At 38.8% G+C, this 23,296-nt stretch overlaps 1 protein-coding gene across 2 annotated transcripts in view; it reads left to right on the top strand.

Moving 5' to 3' along the window:
• Window positions 1-1,609, top strand: part of Pkp2 (plakophilin 2) — an 83,333-nt gene extending 81,724 nt beyond the window's left edge. The window contains exon 13 of one of the 2 annotated variants that reach the window (XM_047549865.1): window positions 26-1,609. In XM_047549865.1, coding sequence (XP_047405821.1) covers window positions 26-94 — 69 coding nt within the window. In that variant the 3' untranslated portion in view covers window positions 95-1,609. The remainder of the gene's footprint in view (window positions 1-25) is intronic. The other variant, XM_047549866.1, reaches the window with a different exon arrangement.
• The last annotated feature ends 21,687 nt before the right edge of the window (window positions 1,610-23,296 follow it).

Raw genomic sequence — 23,296 nt, 5'->3', positions numbered from 1 at the left:
ACATTTCTGTCTGTTTATTCCAAAGGCTCAGTTTAAGAAGACAGATTTTGTCAACAGCCGTACTGCCAAAGCCTACCACTCCCTTAAAGACTGAGGAGGATGAAAACTTACCCTCAGAAATTTCAGCCTCACCATACTCAGCTACAAAAAGCCCCAAAGGAAAATACCTATTTTTCTACTACCCAGCCCAAGCAACCTCAAAAAGCATGCCATGTTTCTATCCTTTTCTATTTCCATAGACCCCAGAGTCCAGAAGACAAATAATCAGGACATAATTTTGTTAGGCTTCCAGAAGACTTTTGCAAGTCCTCCAGCAGGAGATAATGGCAACAGGTTCTTTGTTATCCTCTACAAAAGCTGTCTTTGTTATCCAGGCCTATGGTGCGTGGCCTTCTGGAAATAAAACGTGAACCCACGTGGCAGTGGCAGTGCCCGTTAACAGAATACATGAGGAAAGAAGCTATTGTGTTACTAGAATTTTAAAAATTCAATTTACACTTATATTCCTTTTCTGGTTTCCATTTTTTATCACTCATCTGCACATTGCTTCACCTTGAGCCACAGCATATTATTCTGCAGTGTTGAAACATATCGGAAAGGACAAGAAATATTTGCAGAGTTATCCAGAAGAAAATGTAATGGCAAAATTACTTTGTGCTTATTTTTATCCTTTTGGGTTTTTCCCCCCTTCTGATTTTAAATGAATTTAAGAAATTTAGATTACAAAGCATGCATGCCTGACTATAAGAGAAGGAAATTGAGAGGAAGTGAGCATACCAAATTTAATTTTTTTTTTCCACGAAGAAAGGCAACCATGGTTATAAAATCCAGCATTCTCCCTAAGCACTAAGTAAATGGAACTTTTGCTGAAGGAAATGCTTTACTTATAATACCACCATTAAATGCAAATTTCTTCTAACTAGTGGCATTCATTGCCATTTATTTCCTGGGCTTTTTCAGCCACTGCATTGGGCTGGTGGAAGAAAGGACTCCACTCTTAGTTCTAAGAGGAATCACAGATCCCTCAGACTGCTGAGCCAGCCTGGGCACTTAAAACAGAGCTCTAAATGAGTCACTGTCAAGCAACCCAACTTTGTCCAACATTGGAAAACTAGCACAGAGCCACTAAGTCTTCTGTGATCTTCTTCAAGCCATTATTTTAAGCCAAGAAAACTCTAGAGGAAAAAAGTGAAGAGGTCATGTTGAGGAGAACTGAGAAGGTGTCAAAGCCACCCAGAAGCGACCTGAGAAGCAGTGACCTTTAGAAGGCAAATCGTATCTAGCAAAGTGAATCTGCATAAAAATGTTGTTTAAAATGGGCTGTGATTAAAACATTCACGGAAAATTAGTCTTCTCAGCTGTAATTGTGTTACATTTTGTTGATTTGAAAAAGCCTGACAATATTTGTCACAAAAAAGTAAGAGAAAGAAAACTCCTTCAGATTCTTTTGGCCAGGAAAAAAATGTAATAGATAATAAATTCTTACTTCCAATTAAAATGTGTATGTAAGTCTTTATATTTGGAACTTAAATATTTTTTGACTGTTACAGCTCAGTGAAGACTACTAGATTACTAACTCGGGCCAAAGTGGAAATTATTTAGGTGTCAGTTTTTTAAATACTACAGAGAGAATTTATATTTCTTTTCCAGATTTCTAACAATAAGTAAGCATTTAGAGTGTATTTCTCTGGGTAATGTATGTTTAAAAGTTTCTGGTTTTTAGGGCATCAGTAGAGACTTTAATAATACTAAATGTAGATTGAGGCAAAAATAACATTTCCTGCATAGGTATTTATGTGTATCTGATTTGTCTAACTTTCTATATGACAGGACATTTGAGGATCTGACCTTATAAACGTCAATTACTGTTGAATATCTTATTATCATTTCTTATCTACTTAAGAGTCCTAAATTCTTTACCAAGAAACATATCCTATTGGAACACAGGACTAGTTAGTACCTAAAGCATATAAAAATGGAGAAATATACAAACATGCTGCCTATTGTTAGATTTAATATATTGAGGGGGTCTGTGTCCATAAATTAATAGGCTATATTTGATCCTTATATCCTGCTTTGTCTCCGTTTGCAAACAATTCCCTATTTTACTAATTGTGAACACCTTTGAGGGAAGTCCTTGTATGGGTAAGTATCTGTTTGGACCACAGGTCTGTACACAAAGCTGTTTTTGGTTTGTTTATTTTGGTTTTTTCCTATATGTCCCTGATTATGCCCTTGCCACCAAAGTAACTGACAGGCTTTCTCGTTTATTTGTTCTGAGTTCCAATGGACTGATCCTATTTCAATAATTCATTTTTAGAAAACATTTTTAACCATTTATTTATTTTCATGTGGTGCTGAGGATGGAACCCAGTGCCTCACACGTGCTAGGCAAGCACTCTACCACTGAGCCACAACCCCAGCCCTATGTCAATAATTCTTAACAGTGTTCTGGAGTATGGGTGATTGCTGCCTTAGATTCCATTACTGAAAACATCTGTTTATACTTATGGAAATAATCAAAGGGTTATCTGACAAGATAAAGAGGAGATTAACATGTCAAGTGGAAGAATAAGCAGGAGGAGAAAAACCACTTTAAAACCAATTTCACCACCCTCTGAAGAAGCAATTCCTCACGTAAAACAGGAAATAGGATATGTTTACAAATTTATATACACTATAGGTAGTGAGATTTCTTTTAAATAAATATATAATAAATGCACTGGAATGAGGAGGACTTTGGTATGTGTACACTTTGAATGAAATTGCAGAAGAAACCTCAAATCACATAATCTCAGGATTAGGAAGGAATTTAGAAAGCATCTGGTCAAGCCCTCCTTAAAGTTACTTCTTGCATCAAAAAAAGACCCGGTTCTTATTAATGTAAAAGCAGAGAAACAATCACTCATTCAGCTAATCCCCAACATGACCTGTTACCGGTCCTTTTTAAGACTCAGTGACTGTTGGGTTCAAGTATTTATTGTGGGAGAAAGGAAACAAAATTTCAAAATAAAACTTTGCTTTAAGGTTAACTTTCTAGTTTAACAGTGTTCCTGACAGTTTCACCACTTAACAAAATAAATTCAACCTTTTAAGGACTATAAGAAAAACTCTCTTTGTGATACCATATTCTGGAAAAAGAGATCAAAATGCCATATGGTGGCATAAGAGTTGTTTAAAGTGTGAGCAGAAGGAAAGGCATTCTGAAAATCATAGCCTGTGAGACTCACTGAAAAGCCCAGCAATATTTAGCCTGGAGAAGGCAGCCCTGTTACCACTTTGTGTTCTTTGAAAGAGCACCATATGGAAGATGGCAGCACAGAGAACACCAGGCCAATAGGTGGAGGTTCTAGCGAGCCTAGCTTTGGATAATGGTGGAAAATGCTGAGTATTCCTCACAACCTCCCCACAAAGTATATACTTCTTTTTTATGTGTGGGAAAAATCCAAAACAGGCATTGAGTCACATTCCCAAAGTCACACAGCTAGAAAGTGCAGAGGATCTATATAAAGCGAGTCCTCTCAGGGTGTCTCCTGCGAACCCAGTGAAAAACTCATGTCTCCATGCTGGTGAACTCAGGGAATCTCTTTGGTTTGGGTTATTTTGCAAGAAATGAGTAAAGAATGAATAAAGTTTCACATTTAAGAGGACTGGTTAACCAGCCAGACTGAGCTCAAATTATGATTTCCCTCTCATTAGCTGGAATTTCTTATTCTCACTGAACCCGAGCTTTCCTTGCCTATGGTGTGTAAGTGAAGGTAGCATTCACCTCATTGGGCTGTCCTGAAGATTAACTTTTAATAAATGCAGACTATCTAAAATAGTGCCTGACGGTATGTACTCAATAAACTCTAGCTAAATAATTTGGATTTCCTTAGAGGCCTCTGCTTTTCTTTTTTAATTCATCTCTTTTAAATTTCTTTTTGCAAATATGGCTGGTTCGGTTAAAAACCCCATCCTCCCTCACCTACCCCCACACACACAGGCCCATCCCTTTGTGGGCCAGGTAGAAACAAGGAAAATAAATGTGGGTCAGGCAAGCAATTTCTGAATGCCTGCTCCTCAGAACATAAGCACTTTGTGGGTTTTTAACTGTTACATAAAAATAACTATCCCACACTTAAGTTTGAGAAAGGCTGAGCTATGCAAAGATCAAAAGGTTCTCAACTACAGAACTTCTTGGAGTCCCTCATGCCAGCATGCATTGAGAAATCCGCAAGGTGGGAATTGGTAAGCCCATTTTTTCTTCGATGACTGTGGAAGCTGTCTTTGCTGTAAATGCTTCAACTGACAGAGGCAAAAGAATGAAAGGGGTTTGTCTGGTTTTTTATCTCATCCACAGTCCAGTTCGTCAGGCTCAAGTCTCAACTACTAATGAGCCATACCTGGGGTTAGTCCTGAGCAATCTGAGTAAAATCTAAAAGTCAGTGATCTCAGTAGATTTTGATGACCATTTATTAACATTTTGTTTCATGCTTGCCTGGAATTCTGCTAATCTACAGGCAGGTAGATAACTCAGAGAGTAGTTATTAGCCCAGAGAAGTAGGTCGAGGTCGCAACAGACATTCCTCAACCAGGCTGATCAAACTTCCCCATAAATCTCTCATCAGTAAGCAGATAAATCTCTCAAAAGCCTGAATTTCGTGTGTAAGCTGCTAACAAATACATCTGGCAAGGAACTAAAAGCAAGTCCAAACCCTTGCAGTTTTCTTATAACCATACAAGATGTTCTTCCCAATAACAACTAATCCTAAGGTCATTTTTTTTAAGGCAAAATTTAGGGGGTTTTTTTGTTTTCTTTTTTTGTGTGTGTGGTGCTGGGGATTTGTAGGCTTTTAATTACAGCTTTCAACATATGTGTCTTGCAAGCCAGGCATAGTGATGCACACCAATAATCCTAGATACTTCAGAGGCTGAGGCAGAGGATCCCAAGTTTGAGGTCAGCCTCAGCAATTTAGTGAAACCCTGGGGATGTAACAATGGGAGAGCCCTCCCTGGGTTCAGTCCCCAGCACAAAAAAAAAAAAAAGTATGTATTGCTTTGAACTCCTAGTCATGGAGTTGATGGGGTGTGACTATGAGGAAGGCACAGATAGTGAAACCAGCTTCATCATAAGGAACATGTTCCCCGTTTCTACAGTATCTTTGTTTCACCTGAGAAATGAAATTCATCATTTGTAAGGGTTAAGGAGTTCTAGACCCACATAGATCATCTGGAATAGGTTGTTCTTAAAACTAAGAATTAGTTGGTGTGAAAAGCAGCCAGAAGAAAATAAATCAGAATTAATGACAGTCAAGAAAAACAATCCATGACAACCTGATATGAGTAGGGAGAATTCCAGTATTTAGAAAACTGACAAAATTTTTCCTGAGAAACTTGTTTCTTTTGCCCCTTGATCTAATTGGTGATTTTCAAAGTTCTAATTTTAAAAGTAAAAATAATCTATTTTAATGGTATTGCTTTAGCAGCTCTATATAAGAATTATGTGTGAACATAGTAAGTAACACATTCCCATTTTTTATGGTGGTGGCTGAATACCTAAAGTGACCTAATTCCACATCTCACATTGTATTTTTCCTTCTTTAGTTTATCACTTAAGATACTTCATTTACATTTGAGTAACCAAAAAAAAAGGTCAAAATAGCAGAAGCAATAAGTGTATTTATCTTACGTAATAGGAAGATCAGGACTGGGCTTGGCTATTGCAGTTGTTCATTGACATCCTCAAGAAAGCAGGTTCAGGGGCTAGGGAGATAGCTCAGCCAGTAGAGTGCTTGCCTGTCAAGCACGAGGCCCTGGGTTCAATCCCTAGCACCGCAAAAAAAAAAAAAAAAAAAGGAACCAGGTTCTTCATCTTTCTGCCCTGTCATCCCCAACAGGCTGGCTTTTGCTCTCTGGGTATCTCTTACAAAATGGTTGTGGCAGCTCCAAACATCCCATCCTCAGAGCCCATTCAAAGGCTGGCAGAGCAAATAGTCCTTTCTTGCATTCTTTTTTTTTTTTTCAAGCATATTAAGCAGGTTTTATTTAAAGGTAATAATACAGACTTCTCCCGGCAGGAAGAAGGGGGCCATGGCTTCTTGCATTCTTTTTTTAATGCAAGAAAATTTTTCTAGAAGCCCCTATGAGACATCTCTCATTCATTTCTTATTGTTCAGAATTACATTATATGTCCATTCCTAAGCCAATTCCTGGTAAGAAAAAATGAAGCCACTATTCCTATAAGCTAATCACATTTCACCCAAGACTGGACTTGCTTCCCCCCATAGGCTCAAGGATGGGGAATACTTGAACAAAGTCAGGGTTTTAATGAACAAGGATAGGGAAAAGGCTACAGAGTAGTCAAGCAACAGTATCCACTGTATGTAGAGACACTCAGAAGAAGAATTCAGCAAGTTTTAGCAAGTTGATCACTTGTAAGATCACTTCATTTTTTTCAAAACACTTAAGTGTTTCTACTTCAAGTTTTTCTACTATGGTGACTATGTTGCATTTAGGGCAAAGTCCATGAAAGTTTATAGATATTGGCCCAATAAACATTTCAAGGGGAGTAATAAAAGAGGTTAACAAGACTGATGCTCAATTGAACAATAGGAGGTAGAATAAAAAAAGAGGCACAGCTACTTATTTATTCTTTTCTTAACGTCCACCTTTCCTCACCTTTAAATAGTCATTATGGAACTGAAGTTAAGCCTTTGACAAAATCATCTAGGAGAAAAGTCGGCTTGCACATGAGACTGGATGGTCTTCTGTTCCTGGTAGAGCTGTTAGGCCAGAGCAGATTAATTTTACCTCATTGCTTCCTTCATAATGCTCAGGGGATAAAGTGAGATGATGTTTCCAAAATGCCTGGCACCTAGCCACTCATGAAAGGTGGGAACTACTTCCTCCTTCTTGTAGAACTTTGCCAGCCAGGGATCTCCAGGGGGTTCTGCCTCCTCCCACCCCCGTTGTTTCCCCATGCTTTCCACAGTGTCCTAGGGATCATCTTAGAGCAGAAAGCAAATCCCAAAACAGGGAGAGATCAGAAAAGGAGAAAAAACTTACCTGCTGAATCCTGTCATTCCCTCCAGCCCCTCCCATGTCTCCAGGTTGTAATCACTTCTCTTCTTCTGATCTGTTATCCACAACCCCCAGTCCCTGACCTATCCTGTTCCACACCAAGGCCCACCTTCTTGGAAAACTAATCAAGGGAAACTTCCAGGGGGAAAAAAAGTGGCAGGACTCGCCTCCTTGCTGCTGGGTTGCAACAAGAGTCAGTGTCATTGCTGACTCAGGTAGAAATACTGGATTGTTTGCCCCTTAAAAAAATTCATTTGTGCTACCCAGGGTAAATAATGGGTTAGTTTAGCCCCACAGTAAAGATCAATTTCCTTTCTGAAAGAAAGACTAATTTGGGGGAAAAGTATTTGGAACCGGTAAATGTTTTATATTTGTATGAAAGCTGCGTGTGGTACACACTTGTACCACATTTCCTCTCTCCTTTTTCCAACACAGCAGAAATGTTTACAGGCTGTGTAGTGCCCAGAATAAAGACTTATATTTCCCAGCCCCTCTTGCCACTCAGTGAAGGCATATGGTAGGTGTCAGCCAGTGGATATAGGTGAAGTACAATTCAACAGCTCTTCCAAACCTGCCCTCAGGGACAGTGGGCATGTGCCCTTCCCCTCCTTTCTGCCTGTTTTCATCCTGCCTGGAATGCTGTTGCTGCCTTCCTAAAACTTAGGATAATGCTCATGTTTTCATGTGGTAGTGCCCTGACCTGTCAGACATTGCATACATGAGAGAAAAAACATTTATTGGGTTTATGCCATTATTTTATTTTTTATAACTTACATCAAATAAAATTGCAACTGTTACTTTTGGCACATTTGTCTACAGCAAAATTTAAAAAAAAACAAATTTAAAGTCTTCACCAGGTCTAGTGGCTCATGCTTACAATCCCCAGTGACTTGGGAGGCTGATGCAGAAGGATTGAGAGTTCGAGGCCAGCCTCAGCAACTAAAGAAGTCCCTGTTTCAAAATGTAAAAAGGGATGAAGATGTAATTCAGTAATAGAGACCTCCTAGGTTCAATCCACAGCAGAAAAAGATTCTGAACCCAAATATACTATGCCTCTGTCCTAGGTCAGAACACCAGCACAAGTTAAAACTGCTAACAAAAATATAAAGAAAGTGAGTTGAATTCAGTGAATTAATTTTAGGTTCTGATATCTTTATCTTGTGGATAATACTCTTGACAAAGCAATCTTAAGCCATGTTCTGAAATTAATTCTACTAAATAAGCAAATACATACAATTCCAGGTGAGAATTAGCACAGGCCTGACATAATGGTGTCAAATTTCCCTAGAGAATCACGCCTAGAATAGATGAGGGGTGGGGAACATACCCAAAGCTTGATCTATAAACTATGTGACTAGTCCATAGCCAAGTTATGGAAACAACCTAAGTGTCTTATCAGATGAATGGATCAAGAAAATTAGTATACACATACAATGGAATATTATCCAGCCTTTAAAAAGGAGGAAATTCTGTCATTACTATGACAGGGATGAACCTTGAAGACTTTATGCCAAGTGAAATAAGCCAGTCACAAAAAGAAATGGAAGGATCTCAAATTATATGTGGAACCTGAAAACATCAAACTCATTGGAAGAATAGGAGGGTGGTTATGAGGAACAATGGGGTAGGGTGAATGTTGGACAAGGAGTACAAATGTGAAGATAAAAGATGAGCCCTTAAGTTCTGGAAACCTAATGTACAGCATGGGGACTATAATTAATGTATGCTATTAATACACAGTTAAAAATACATATTTGAAATTTGTGGAGAGTACATGTTAAGTGGTCTTCCCATTAAAAAGAAAGTTAACTGAGATAATGACTGTGTTGCCCTATCTTGGTTGTAGCAATCATTTCATAATGTGTAAGGATATGAAAAATCACATTATTTATCTTGAATGTATTTTTTTGTCACACCTTAATAAAGCAGGAAAAATATGTGACTGGCAAAGTCTTTTCTACAGTGCATTTGTTGGCAAACGTCAAGAAGAAATAGTTTCTATACAATGAAAAGTGCTATTAAGTAGACACTATTTTGGTGTGGACCTATAATGTCTTCCAGAATCTTGTGTTGAAAGTATGGTCCCCAGTGCAGCAAGATTCAGAGGTGGATTTTTAGGCAATGCTGGGTCAAAAGGACTCTGACCTCACCAGTGGTTAATCCTCAGATAGCTGACTGGACTCTTGGGAGGTGACCCTAGTTCATTAGGGCTGTGCCTCTCTGACCCCTTCCTATCTCTTCTGCTTCCCAGATGCCTGAGCTAAGAGCTTTCCTCTGCCACACCCTTCTAGACCCAGAGCAGTGGAGCTGGCCAACCATGAACCAAAATAAACTTTTCCTTCTCTAGGTTTTTGTCAGGTATTTTGGCCACAGTGATGCAAAGATGACTAACACTGACTTATGTCACAAACACTTTAAAAAGGTCTATTGAAAACCACCTACAGTTGCCAAATATAGTGTATTTGACAGGGGCTCTAACAAAAGGCTTCCCATTCTTTATCTGCATAATGTGGTGCTTAGGAAACATTAGCAAGTCATAAACAATTCTCTATGGTTTCATGTGATTTTTGCTTCATGGACCTTGTCTTTGGGCACTCAGCATCCAGTCTGACTTCTGATTCTGAATTTCCTACTGTGACGTGGGACTAGTAGTCAAAATAACTACAGAGTTTCTTACAGGTGGGGTTTTGGATGCAGTTTAGATTCTGCCAATAGGATTCAGTTGGGTGGAGTTCATTATTCAACAGCTTTGGGGCTGACAAGAAAGTCCCACTAGAACCAGTATCTAGTCTTTAGCTTCGTAGGGTTGTTAGTCACGCAGTGGCAGATATGGAGACAGTAAGTGCACTCTTCCAACTCTTCACAGTTAAGTAAGCTCCCAAATTCCTGTATTAAATACTTTCTGCTCAAATACCTAGAATGAATTCTATTTCCTGCACTAAACTCTAGTACAGTATTCCAACCACTTTTATTTTTTAGGAATTGAAAAAATTTGCTTGTTAACTGAATTTTTAAGTGTTACAAAAGAAACTTTGGAGTAGCATAAAAGTGTGTTTCATAAACGTTAAGTTCAACTGTGTGGTCATTTTCACATATTAAACCTAGTAATTTTTCTAAAAAGCTTTTACTTGATTGTTGATTAATATTGTAAAAATTAACAAGTGTTACAGTGATTTACCCCAAATAGTTAATACCTAAATTAATTAAATTCAGTTAAGCTTTTTAAACCATAATTATAAAATTTAAGAGTATCTCAAAGCCTTCATATGCCTAACGGAGCAGACCCAGGGTAGACCCAGACATTTCACAAACCAAACTTTCCCAAGCAGTTAGATGATGCTTTATGAACCTAAGAAAGCTGAATATAGAGATTTCATTCATCTGATTCCTTTAAACTTTTAAATGCTGTTTGTAAACCAAACCAAATACCTTTCTTATAGAAATCAGAAGACTAAATAAAACATTTAATATTAAATTCACAAGTACAAACACTCTCTTGTGTGGATTAAATGTGTTAAAATATTGGCATAATATAATGATTTTAAAAATCTACCACTACAGAGAGTACATGGAAGTATCAAAATTATTTTTATTCCCATAATCATTTTAAGACAGTTTCTAAGACTTGCAGGGTAACAAGTTTACTTATAACTAAGAAAAGCACATTTATAATCTCAGGGTAGCTAAGTCCATTTGATATAAAATCATGGACCAAAAAGCTGTCTTTGATCTGGTTAAAATCAGAGTTTCCAGACCTGGGCAAGATCCCTGGGTACTGGTCCCATTTAATTCTGTCCAATTTACTGAAACCACAAATGACCTCTCTCTGCCCTTTCCCACAAACCATCCTTCTAGGAGTAATAGGATGTTTGAAACATATGCATTTTATTGCTTCCTAGTCCCTTTACCCAAGGTCTTACAACATTTTATTATCTTACTTAGGTGTGGTGAATTTCTTACTCACACATACACACTCAGGCATGCCACCTGAGATTACAGCCCATCTCTGTCTTATTAGAGTTAATTGAATTTTGCAAACATACACACACATTTGTAATTAATTTTTTTACATTTCATTACCTAATAAGTCATCTTTTTTTTAACATTGTTAAAAAAAATGTTAATATTGTTGACTCTGGGCCCTGAATTTAAAAGTCTAAGATAATTAAAATTTAGAGAATGTTATTTCTTTAAAAATAAAAAAAGAAAAAGAAAAATGTCCTCTTTTTCCCTCCTAGGGTAAAACCATTTCCTCTGAGAGCTTAATAGATTCGAACTCATGGGAAATGAAAAGCACTTCCAGGTCTAGAATTTACATCCTACTTCAAAGAAACTTTCCTGGATCAAGAATCCTTAGCAGTTTGAGATTCTTAAAATCATTTTTGAACAAGTCCCTCCTGGGGCTTTTGCTTTTAAGGGTTTTAGTTAAAGTTCGGCAAGCAGATAATTAAAGACATTGACTTGTTCTGTCTCTAGCTACTGGAAATTGTACTGAAGGCTGTTTTCTTGTAGGAATTTCTTCTGCCTCAGGAAGACAATTAGAGAAAGAACATTCCAGCAATGCTATGCTTGTCAAATTAATCTTTTTTGGAAAACTATTCACAACATTGGTGTATTACAAAAACCCAAGCAATTAGCCAGACTCCTCATTCTTAGGGCTGTGGGCTGGAGTTCAACATTTCCTGACTCTTTGCCCATGATTCATTATTTTGAAAAGGTGTGTTCTGGGCTCAGACCTCACCTTTGATAATCAAGCAGTAAAACTCAGAATGACAGTTATTTATGTGGTATCCATACACAATACTGGTTTCTATATGCCACAGTTATTCATTGATTCTTGCTTATTCTTTTGACCTTTTTGCTTGAAAAAAATCCCTTATATATTCTTTCAACTATAGAGTCACAGTTTATCCAACAATTATAAAGTGTTTGAATGTTTAAATGTTACTATGTTCTGACAAAAGCCAACCATCCTTGTGGGTGAATGGAATTAACGTGGTAGAAGAAAGACATTTCTACCCCCCAGCCCCCAAAATGTTCCTGCTTGAAAAAGATATGTATATCTGGTTTTTAATAGAGCCCAAAATTCAATATTGCAGGTTAAGGCTTTAGTTAAATAGGCCCAGTACCTCTTTGAAAATACAGGTTTAGTATCTCTTTTAAAATACAAACTGTCAGTAATGCAGCCACATCAATATTTATAGCAGCTCAATTCACAATAGCTAGATTGTGGAACCAACCTAGATGCCCTTCAACAAATGAATGGATAAACTGTTGTATATACACACAATGGAATATTATTCAGTTATAAAGAATAATAATATTATGGCATTTGCAGATAAATGGATGGAATTGGAGAATATCATGCTAAGTGAAATAAGTCAATTCCAAAAAACCAAAGACCAGATGTTTTCCCTGATAAGTGGATGATGATACATAATGGGGGTGGGGGAGTGGGGGTGAGAGAAGAATGGAGGAACTTTAGATTATGTAGAGGGAAATGAGAGGAGGGAAGGGGCGGGGGTATGAAAGATGGTGGAATGAGACAGACATCATTACCATATGTACATGTATGATTACATGAATGGTATGAATCTACATCGTGCACAACCATAGAAACAAAAAGTTGTACCCCATTTGTGTACAATGAATTAAAATGCAGTCTGTAAAAATAATAATAAAGGGCTGGGGAGATAGCTCAGTTGGTAGAGTGCTTGCCTTGCAAGCACAAGGCCTTGGGTTCAATCCCCAGCACTGCAAAAAATAATAATAATAATAAAAATAAATAAATATAAAAAAATACAAACTCTCTTAGACAAGTTGCAACAAAAGTTCAACCAACATCATAAAACCATATAAAACAAATCACCAATGTTATGTAGGTACATAAGAGAATAATATAAAGAAAAAGAATGAGCTACATCTACAGGGATAAGTGGGTGTGATTTCATTTATATAAAGTTCAAAAACAAAACTAAAATAAATATTAAGAAAGAATAGATACAGTAATTATCTGCTTTTCAAAGCCAAAAGGAGTAGCCAGTAAAAGATTCACACCAAACTTAAGTCAGCAGTTAACTTCTAGGAAGGAAGTTTTGCTGGGGACACTCCTGGGGGCACTTCTAGGATATTGAAAATAATCTTCTTATGCACATATTATGAGTTATTTAGTAGGACATGTGTGAAGATTTAAAAGTGAGGAGCCCAGCTCCTGGCCTCCTGATAGGATTCAGATGTGATGACATAAACATGCAAAATGTTAGAAATATTTGGAGTTGAGAAAAATGAAAGATACCTGTGAAAACAAAAGTCACTTTAAAAAATTCATGTCATCAAAACTGCCTAGTATCCAGAATCTCTTAATCTTGCCGAGGTGTTTTTTTTTTCATCAGAGTCATCTTATCATAGCAAAGATATTTTAACATTTTGATTACAAAACTCCACAATGGAATTTCTAGTGATAGTTGCTTATGAGGATAAAAGGCTTGCTTTCTCTAAAATGCAAACAAGGGCTGGGGAGATAGCTCAGTTGGTAAAGTGCTCACCTTGCAAGCATAAAGCCCTGGGTTCAATCCCCAACACTGCCAAAAAAAAAGAAGAAAAAGCAAACAAGATGTATGAGTCTAAAATTTGCCTTTCTAAAAAAATATTATGAATGCAAAGAATCTGACCTAAGCTTTGACCAGGTTGATATTCAGAGGTAAGGAATTAAAAACTAAGGAACAAAGCATCTTGAGTGTCTCTTGGTCTTGTTTTAGATCAGGTAGTACCTACCAAACTCCTCATTAAAGAGAAAATACCATTCTTTGGTAAGTTCTGTTTAACAATAAGGCAAACTCTGATAGTGGCTCCTCAGTTATGCAAAAACTGAGGGATTTTGAGAGAGGTAGAAAGTCTATTCCAGCTGAAAATGGAAACAAACCAGCGGCTCAGGAGGCTGAGACAGGAGGATTCCGAGTTCAAAGTCAGCCTCTGCAAAAGTGAGATGCTAAGCAACTCAACAAGAACCTATCTCTAAATAAAAGGCAAAATAGGGTTGGGGACATGGATCAGGGTAAAGTGCCCCTGGTTCAATCCCGGGTACCAAAAAAGAAAAAGTAAACAAGTACAGAAATCAACTGACGTTTCCTGAGTTTCCTCTTAAGAGAGGAATGCAGCATCTCATTAGCATTTTGTTTTCTGCCTTCAGTCTTTTTTATGGGAACATCTTTTAGATCTGAGCTCTGGAAATCTCTCACCCAGAACTTCCAGGAAGTTCATTCACATTGGATTTATCCAATGACATTTTCTCTCTCCAAAAATGGCACGAAGCAAACTTTGGTGTTGTTACCTCGGTGTCAGGATGAAGAAGCCAAGGTGCCCTAAACTCCTTCTAAACTTTCCCTGGGATCACATTTTCTCTTCCATCTCTGACAATGCCTTAGTCCTTTTCAATCATTTGTTCTTCACTCACTCATTCAACAAATACTTGGTGCCTGCCATATGTCAGGCACAGTGCTTGGCATTAGGTTTCTGATGGACAAGATTAACATGACCCCTGCTTTAGCAGAGCTTACATTTTATAGAATCTATGTCTTCACCGAAAATTAGCTGTCCCATAATAAATTTGAATGGTCAAAACTTTCATGTATTTATCATTCACTCGCTGTGAAGTATAATTTTTTTTTTTTGCTTGTTTGAAAAATAGTTCAATGAGAAACCACCCATTGAACCTTTAAAATGATCCCACCACTCTTCTTAGTTTCTACATGAAGAGATTTGCACTGATCAGGAATGGTTCCGGGTGCCTGGAACATCACCCACAAAAGTGAAATACAAACAAATACATATAGAGGCCTAGGTCAAGGCATTAACCAGCACTAAATTACGGTTTTTCAGCAGATGTTTTCACGCCGGTTTGTTCTCAGTCTCTCAGCAACATATAAACACAACCACCAAACACAGCCCTCCCACAGAAATGGTTCGTGGCAAGTATTGCTTATTCGGAGAGGTTTCCTAGCTCTGAGTTTGAAGAACAACTTTCATTATTTGTTCAAAGCAATTCCCCTGAGACACAGCAAGGCTAAGTCTCATTTTTGGGGTGCACACTGCAGGCCAAGCTCTGTGCAGTCATCTCTGCAAGGTACCTCTTACTGCCTCCAATTTCCTCCTCAGGAAATTGAAGCCCCTGGATGTTAAGTTGACAAAGGCCACAGAGCTAGGAAATGGCAGAGCTACAATTCAAGCAAAACTTCCAAACTCCAAATGCCATACTCTATAAAAGGAAATCCAAAAAGATTGCACAGAGTTTTCTATTTATTCATTCTGTTCTGTGATGTTTTACTTCTGGCCTCTTGAAGTTTTGTCTGATCTTCAAGAAAGCACTTTTCACTACTATCTCAAGGTTGAGTGGTCTGTTTGACTGTCTCCCAGTTGAAGAGGTTTCCTAAAGCTCAGGAAGTGATAAGCATGCTTCTATTGTCCATCATTCTGATACGAAACTTCTCTTTATCTTATCTTTAATAACCTCTATCCTACTCAGAAACTTTCTCACTTTCTTAGATCCAGATTTTCTCAACCTGTCTGGCCTTAGCATAATGGAACTAACGTTGTTAAAATAACAATGAAAATCCCATCATAACTAGCTAGTATAATGACACTCGACACCCTCAGTCCTCTAACCAGAGCCACGTTCACTTGTCACCATTCTCCAGACCTTTTACACATGTCCTTTAACAAATCTGTCTTTGCTCATACAGTTCCATTTACCTGGGATATTTTTCCTGCATTTCTTTTTTTTTTTTTTTCTTTCTTTTCTTTTTTTTTTTTACCCTCATTTTTTTTTTATTGTAAACAAAAGGGATACATGTTGTTTCTCTATTTGTACATGGCGTAAAGGCATACCATTTGTGTAATCATAAATTTATATAGGGTAATGTTGTTTGATTCATTCTGTTATTTTTTTCCCTTCCCCCCCACCCTTCCCACCCCTCTTTTCCCTCTATACAGTCCTTCCTTCCTCCATTCTTGCCCCCCTCCCTAACCCTAACTCTAACCCTAACACTAACCCCTCCCACCCCCCATTATGTGTCATCATCCACTTATTAGCGATATCATTCTTCCTTTGGTTTTTTGAGATTGGCTTATCTCACTTAGCATGATATTCTCCAGTTTCATCCATTTGCCTGCAAATGCCATAATTTTATCTTTCTTTATGGCTGAGTAATATTCCATTGTATATATATACCACATTTTCTTTATCCATTCGTCAATTGAAGGACATCTAGGTTGGTTCCATAATCTGGCTATTGTGAACTGAGCAGCTATGAACATTGATGTGGCTGTGTCTCTGTAATATGCTGATTTTAAGTCCTTTGGGTATAGGCCAAGGAGTGGGATAGCTGGGTCAAATGGTGGTTCCATTCCAAGTTTTCTAAGGAGTCTCCACACTGCTTTCCAGAGTGGCTGCTCTAATTTGCAGCCCCACCAGCAATGTATGAGTGTACCTTTCTCCCCACATCCTCGCCAACACCTGTTGTTGCTTGTATTCTTGATAATCGCCATTCTAATTGGGGTGAGATGGAATCTTAGGGTGGTTTTGATTTGCATTTCTCTTATTACTAGAGATGTTGAACATTTTTCCATATGTTTGTTGATTGCTTGTAGATCTTCTTCTGTGAAGTGTCTATTCATTTCCTTAGCCCATTTGTCGATTGGATTACTTGCATTCTTGGTGTAGAGTTTTTTGAGTTCTTTAGAGATTCTGGAGATTAGTGCTCTATCCGAAGTATGATTGGCAAAGATTTTCTCCCACTCTGTAGGCTCTTTCTTCACATTGCTGATAGTTTCCTTTGCTGAGAGAAAGCTTTTTAGTTTGAATCTATCCCAGTTATTAATTCTTGCTTTTATTTCTTGTGCTATTGGAGTCCTGTTGAGGAAGTCTGGTCCTAAGCCGACATGTTGAAGCTCTGGACCTACTTTTTCTTCTATTAGATGCAAGGTCTCTGGTCTGATTCCGAGATCCTTAATCCATTTTGAGTTTAGTTTCGTGCATGGTGAGAGATATGGGTTTAGTTTCATTCTGTTGCATATGGATTTCCAATTCTCCCAGCACCATTTGTTGAAGAGACTATCTTTTCTCCATTGCATATTTTTGGCCCCTTTGTCTAGTATGAGAAAATTGTATTTATTTGGGTTTGTGTCCGTGTCCTCTATTCTGTACCATTGATCCACCTTTCTATTTTGGTACCAATACCATGCCGTTTTTGTTACTATTGCTTTGTAGTAGAGTTGAAGATCTGGTATTGCGATACCCCCTGCTTCACTCTTTCTGCCAAGGATTGCTTTAGCTATTCTGGGTTTTTTATTCTTCCAGATGAATTTCATAAGTTCTTGCTCTATTTCTGTAAGGTACATCATTGGGATTTTAATTGGAATTGCATTGAATCTGTATAGCACTTTTGGCAGTATGGCCATTTTGACAATATTAATTCTTCCTATCCAAGAACATGGGAGCTCTTTCCATCTTCTGAGGTTTTCTTTAATTTCTTTCTTTAGTGTTCTGTAGTTCTCATTGTAGAGGTCTTTCACCTCTTTTGTGAGATTGATTCCCAAGTATTTTATTTTTTTCGAAGCTATTGTGAATGGGGTAGTTTTCCTAATTTCTCTTTCTGAAGATTCATCGCTTATGTATAGAAATGCCTTAGATTTATGTGCATTGATCTTATATCCCGCTACTTTACTGAATTCACTTATGAGATCTAACAGTTTTCTGGTGAAATTTCCTGGTTCCTCTAAGTATACAATCATATCATCAGCAAATAGGGATAGTTTGAGTTCTTCTTTTCCTATGCATATCCCTTTAATTTCTTTGGTCTGTCTAATTGCTCTGGCTAGAGTTTCAAGGACGATATTGAATAGAAGTGGTGAAAGAGGGCATCCCTGCCTTGTTCCAGTTTTTAGAGGGAATGCTTTCAGTTTTTCACCATTTAGAATGATATTAGCCATGGGCTTAGCGTTGATGGCCTTTACAATGTTAAGGAATGTTCCCACTATCCCTATTTTTTCTAGTGTTTTGAGCATGAAGGGATGCTGTATTTTATCAAATGCTTTTTCTGCATCTATCAAAATAATCATGTGATTCTTGACTTTAAGTCTATTGATATGGTGAATGACATTTATTGATTTCCTGATGTTGAACCAACCTTGCATCCCTGGGATGAAACCCACTTGATCATGGTTCACTATCTTTTTAATATGTTTTTGTATGCGATTTCCTAAAATTTTGTTGAGAATTTTTGCATCGATGTTCATTAAGGATATTGGTCTGAAATTTTCTTTCCTCGATGTGTCTCTGTCTGGTTTAGGTATCAGGGTAATATTGGCTTCATAGAATGAGTTTGGGAGGGTTCCCTCCTCTTCTATTTTATGGATTACTTCGAGGAGTATTGGAATGAGCTCTTCTTTAAAAGTTTTGTAGAACTTGGCTGAGAACCTATCTGGTCCTGGACTTTTCTTTGTTGGTAGGCTTTTGATGACTTCTTCTATTTCATTACTTGAAATTGGTCTATTTAAATTGTGTATGTCCTCCTCGTTCAGTTTAGGCAATTCATATGTCTCTAGAAACCTGTTGATGTTTTCAAATTTTCTATTTTGTTGGAGTATAGATTTTCAAAATAGCTTCTAATTATGTTTTGTATTTCAGTCGTGACTGTTGTGATATTTCCTTGTTCATTCCGAATTTTAGTAATTTGGGTTTTCTCTCGTTTTCTCTTTGTTAGTGTGGCTAAAGGTTTATCAATTTTGTTTATTTTCTCGAAGAACCAACTATTTATTTTGTCAATTTTTTTTTTATTGTTTCTTTTGTTTCAATTTCGTTGATTTCAGCTCTGAGTTTGACTATTTCCTGTCTTCTACTACTTTTGGTGTTGGTCTGTTCTTCTTTTTCTAGGGCTTTGAGCTGTAGTGTTAGGTCGTTTATTTTTTGAGTTTTACTTCTTTTATTAAATGCGCTCCATGAAATAAATCTTCCTCTAAGTACTGCTTTCATAGTGTCCCAGAGATTTTGATATGATGTTTCTTTGTTCTCGTTTACCTCTAAGAATTTTTTAATTTCCTTCCTAATATCTTTTGTTACCCATTCATCATATAAAAGCATATTGTTTAATCTCCAGGTGTTGGAGTAGTTTCTGTTTTTTACTCTTTCATTTATTTCTAACTTCAATCCATTATGATCTGATAGAATACAAGGTAGTGTCTCTATCTTCTTGTATTTGCTGACATTAGCTTTGTGGCATAATATATGGTCTATTTTAGAGAAGGATCCATGTGCTGCTGAGAAGAAAGTGTATTCGCTCTTGGTTGGATGGTATATTCTATAAATGTCTGTTAAGTCTAAATTATTGATTGTGTTATTGAGATCTATGTTTTCTTTGTTCAATTTTGGTTTGGAAGATCTGTCCAGTGGTGAGAGAGGCGTGTTAAAATCACCTAGTATTATTGTGTTATGGTCTATTTGGTTTCTAAAATTGAGAAGGATTTGTTTAACATACATGGATGAGCCACTGTTTGGGGCATAGATGTTTATGATTGTTATATCTTGCTGATTTATGCTTCCCTTAAGCAGCATGTAATGTCCTTCCTTATCCCTTCTGACTAACATTGGCTTGAAGTTCACATTATCTGAAATGAGGATGGATACTCCAGCTTTTTTGCTGAGTCCATGTGCATGGTATGTTTTTCCCCATCCTTTCACCTTTAGTCTATGGGTATCTCTTTCTATGAGGTGAGTCTCTTGCAGGCAACATATTGTTGGATCTTTCTTTTTAATCCAATCCGCCAGTCTATGTCTTTTGATTGATGAATTCAGGCCATTAACATTCAGGGTTATTATTGAGATATGATTTGTATTCCCGGTCATTTGGTTCATATTTAAAATTTTATTTATTTATTTATTTATTTTTTGACACATCTTGGTTCCTCCTTTATTTGACAGTTCCTTTAGGATAATTCCTCCCTTTGCTGATTTGCTTCTTTGTTTTTTATTTCTTCCTCATGAAATATTTTGCTGAGAATGTTCTGTAATGCTGGCTTTCCTTTTGTAAATTCTTTTAGCTTTTGTTTATCATGGAAAGATTTTATTTCATCGTCAAATTTGAAGGTAAGCTTTGCTGGGTATAAGATTCTTGGTTGGCATCCATTTTCTTTCAGAGCTTGAAAAATGTTGTTCCAGGCCCTTCTAGCTTTTAGGGTCTGGATTGAAAAATCTGCTGATATCTGTATTGGTTTCCCCCTGAATGTAATTTGGTTCTTTTCTCTCACAGCCTTTAAAATTCTGTCTTTATTTTGTATGTTAGGTATTTTCATTATAATGTGCCTTGGTGTGCGTCTGTTGTAATTTTGTGTATTTGGAGTCCTATAAGCCTCTTGAACTTGATTTTCCATTTCATTCTTCAGATTTGGGAAATTTTCTGATATTATTTCATTGAATAGATTGTTCCTTCCTTTGGTTTGTTTCTCTAAGCCTTCCTCAATCCCAATAATTCTCAAATTTGGCCTTTTCATGATATCCCATAGTTCTTGCAGATTCTGTTCATGATTTCTTACCATCTTCTCTGTTTGTTCAACTTTGTTTTCGAGGTTAAATAATTTGTCTTCAATGTCTGAGGTTCTGTCTTCCAGGTGTTCTATCCTATTGGTTATGCTTTCTATGGAGTTCTTAATTTGGTTTATTGTTTCCTTCATTTCAAGGATTTCTGTTTGTTTTTTTTTCAATATCTCTCTTTATTGAAATGATCTCTTGCTTCCCGTATTTGGTCTTTTAACTGTTGATTGGTGCGATCATTCAATGCCTGCATTTGCTCTTTCATCTCATCATTCAATGCCTGCATTTGCTCTTTCATCTCATCGTTTGCTTCTCTGATCATTTTAATTATGTACATTCTGAACTCCCTTTCTGTCATTTCTTTTGCCATGCTGTCGTTGGATTTTATTGATGTAACATCTAGATTTGTTTGGGGCATTTTCTTCCCTTGTTTTCTCATATTGTTCAGGAATCAGTGGGTCATTAAGATATTCCAGATTTCCCCTATCGACTTATAATGTCCCTGAAGATTGCTAGTATATCCCCTCTTATCCTTCAGTAGCCTGAAATCTTGGAGGAAGTTGATAATGCAGAGCTCCACGAAGAAGCTGCCTCTCTAGGGGTGGTGACCCTCAGGTGGCGTATATTCCCTGATAGTGGGCAGAGGTGCCTCCACTTGTTGACCAATGGTCATCCAAAGGGGAACTAGGCTGTGGGCTGAGGCAAGGCCTGTTTGTTCCTGTGTCTCTGGTTTTTCCGACCTTGTGGGAAAACCTCACCCGGCAGGGAAGACTCACCCGGTGGGGAGGTCTCGCTGGTCAGTTCCCCTCCTAGAGGTTCCCCTCAATCTACAACTACCGCCTGGGCTGGGCTGTCTTCCTCTGCAACGTTCCCAGGGGCCCGGACCTACCTCCTGGGCCTGGGAGCCTCACCCTTCGCAGGCGAGTCTCCTTAAGCTGCCTCTCCCAGAGATTCTGCCCGCAGTCCTGGAAACTTCGCTCCACCCCTAGGCGTGTCTCTGTGCAGCTCTTCTACCAAGAAGCCGGTCCTGGGACCTTGCTCTGCACCTAATCGCCTGGCTATGCGGCCCCTCCTCTGAGCCGCCACCTGGAGCCCCGTACAATAGCTCCGAGATCCAGAGACCCACCACACACCTCCTCCTCCGGACAGCGGCCCAGTTTCCGACGCAGTCACTAGGAGTCCAAGCAACTCACTTCGCGTCTCCTCCTCCCGCCAACCGCCCGTAGCCCTAGGCAGTCACTCCAAGTCCAAGTGAACTGCCCTGTTCCTCCTCCTCCTCCTCGGGGTAGCCCCCCAGGTGTTCAGGAGCGGTGGCTCTGAGACCAAGTGACCCACCGCGCTCCTCCTCCAGGCAGGCCACTGGTGTTCAGGAGCGGTCGCTTTGAGTGCAATCAACTCACCACTCGCCTCGTCCTCTGGCAACTGCCTGTGGCTCTGATGCAGTCACTCCTAGACCAAGCGACCCACCGCGCTTCTCCTCTTCCTCCGGGCAACCCCCCGGGTGTTCAGAAGCGGTTGTTCTGAGTCCAAACAGCTCGCGATGCAGCTCCTCCTCTGGCAACCGCCTGTGGCTCTGATGCAGTCACTCCTAGACCAAGCGACCCGCCACGCCTCTCCTCTTCCTCCGGGCAGCCCCCCGGTGCTCAGAAGCGGTAGTTCTGGGTCTAAACAGCTCGCCACGCAGCTCCTCCTCAGGCAGCTGCCCGGATCCCCAGTGGTTGCTCCGAGACCAAGCGCTGTGCTGAGCCGCCTCCTCTACGATGATCCCAGTTGTCCGTGTTTACCACTCCAGCGGGGGGAGGGGCGTCTCGCCGAGCAACTCCACTTCACAAAATCCCTGCGTTCCGGGGCTACCGCCCCATCCGGGACGCCTCCCCAACGGGAGAGACACACCCGGCGGCTTTGAGTTGGTCCCAAGTCTCTCACTATCTCCTCTTTTGAATCTTGCGTCCTGGAGCAACGTGAAATGCAGCCGCCCTCTAGTCCGCCATCTTGAAAATCCTTTCCTGTATTTCTTTACCTGACAAACTTCTTTTCTCTCTTCAGGTCTTAAAAGAAATTTTTGTGATGCTATTATCTTAAATTTGCTTTGTATTATTCTTACAGAATACCTGAGACTGGGTAATATGTAAATAACAGAGATTTATTTCTTATATTTCTGGAGGCTGAGAAGTCCAAGGGCAAAAACTTTGTGTGGCAAAGGTCTTGCAGCACCCATCATCCCATGGCGAAGGTGAAAGGTCAAGAGAGCAGGTACCAGACAGAGAAGAGAAAGGCACTGAACTCTGCAGGAACTCACTCCTACAGAAGCTAACCCACTCTCACAATGGAGTTAAAGCATTCACGAGGGCAGAGCCTCCATGACCTAATTACCTTTTAAGGTCCCACCTTTCAACACTGGGGGTCAGGTTCCCAACACAGGAACTTTGAAGGACACATTCAAGTCACATTACCCAACCAGGCACAGTGGGGCATGTCTGTAATTCCAGCAGCTTGGGAGGCTGAGGCAGGAGGATCATGAGTTTAAAGCTAGCCTCCACAACCTAGTGAGGCCCTAAGCAACTTAGTGAGACCCTGTCTCAAAATATAAAATAAAATCAAAAAGGCTGGGGATGTTACTTAGTGGTAAAGACCCTCTGGGTTCAACCCCCA

This window comes from Sciurus carolinensis, chromosome 4, assembly GCF_902686445.1.
Source record: "Sciurus carolinensis chromosome 4, mSciCar1.2, whole genome shotgun sequence".
Taxonomy (NCBI): domain Eukaryota; kingdom Metazoa; phylum Chordata; class Mammalia; order Rodentia; family Sciuridae; genus Sciurus; species Sciurus carolinensis.
This window is presented reverse-complemented; position numbering and strand designations above follow the sequence as displayed.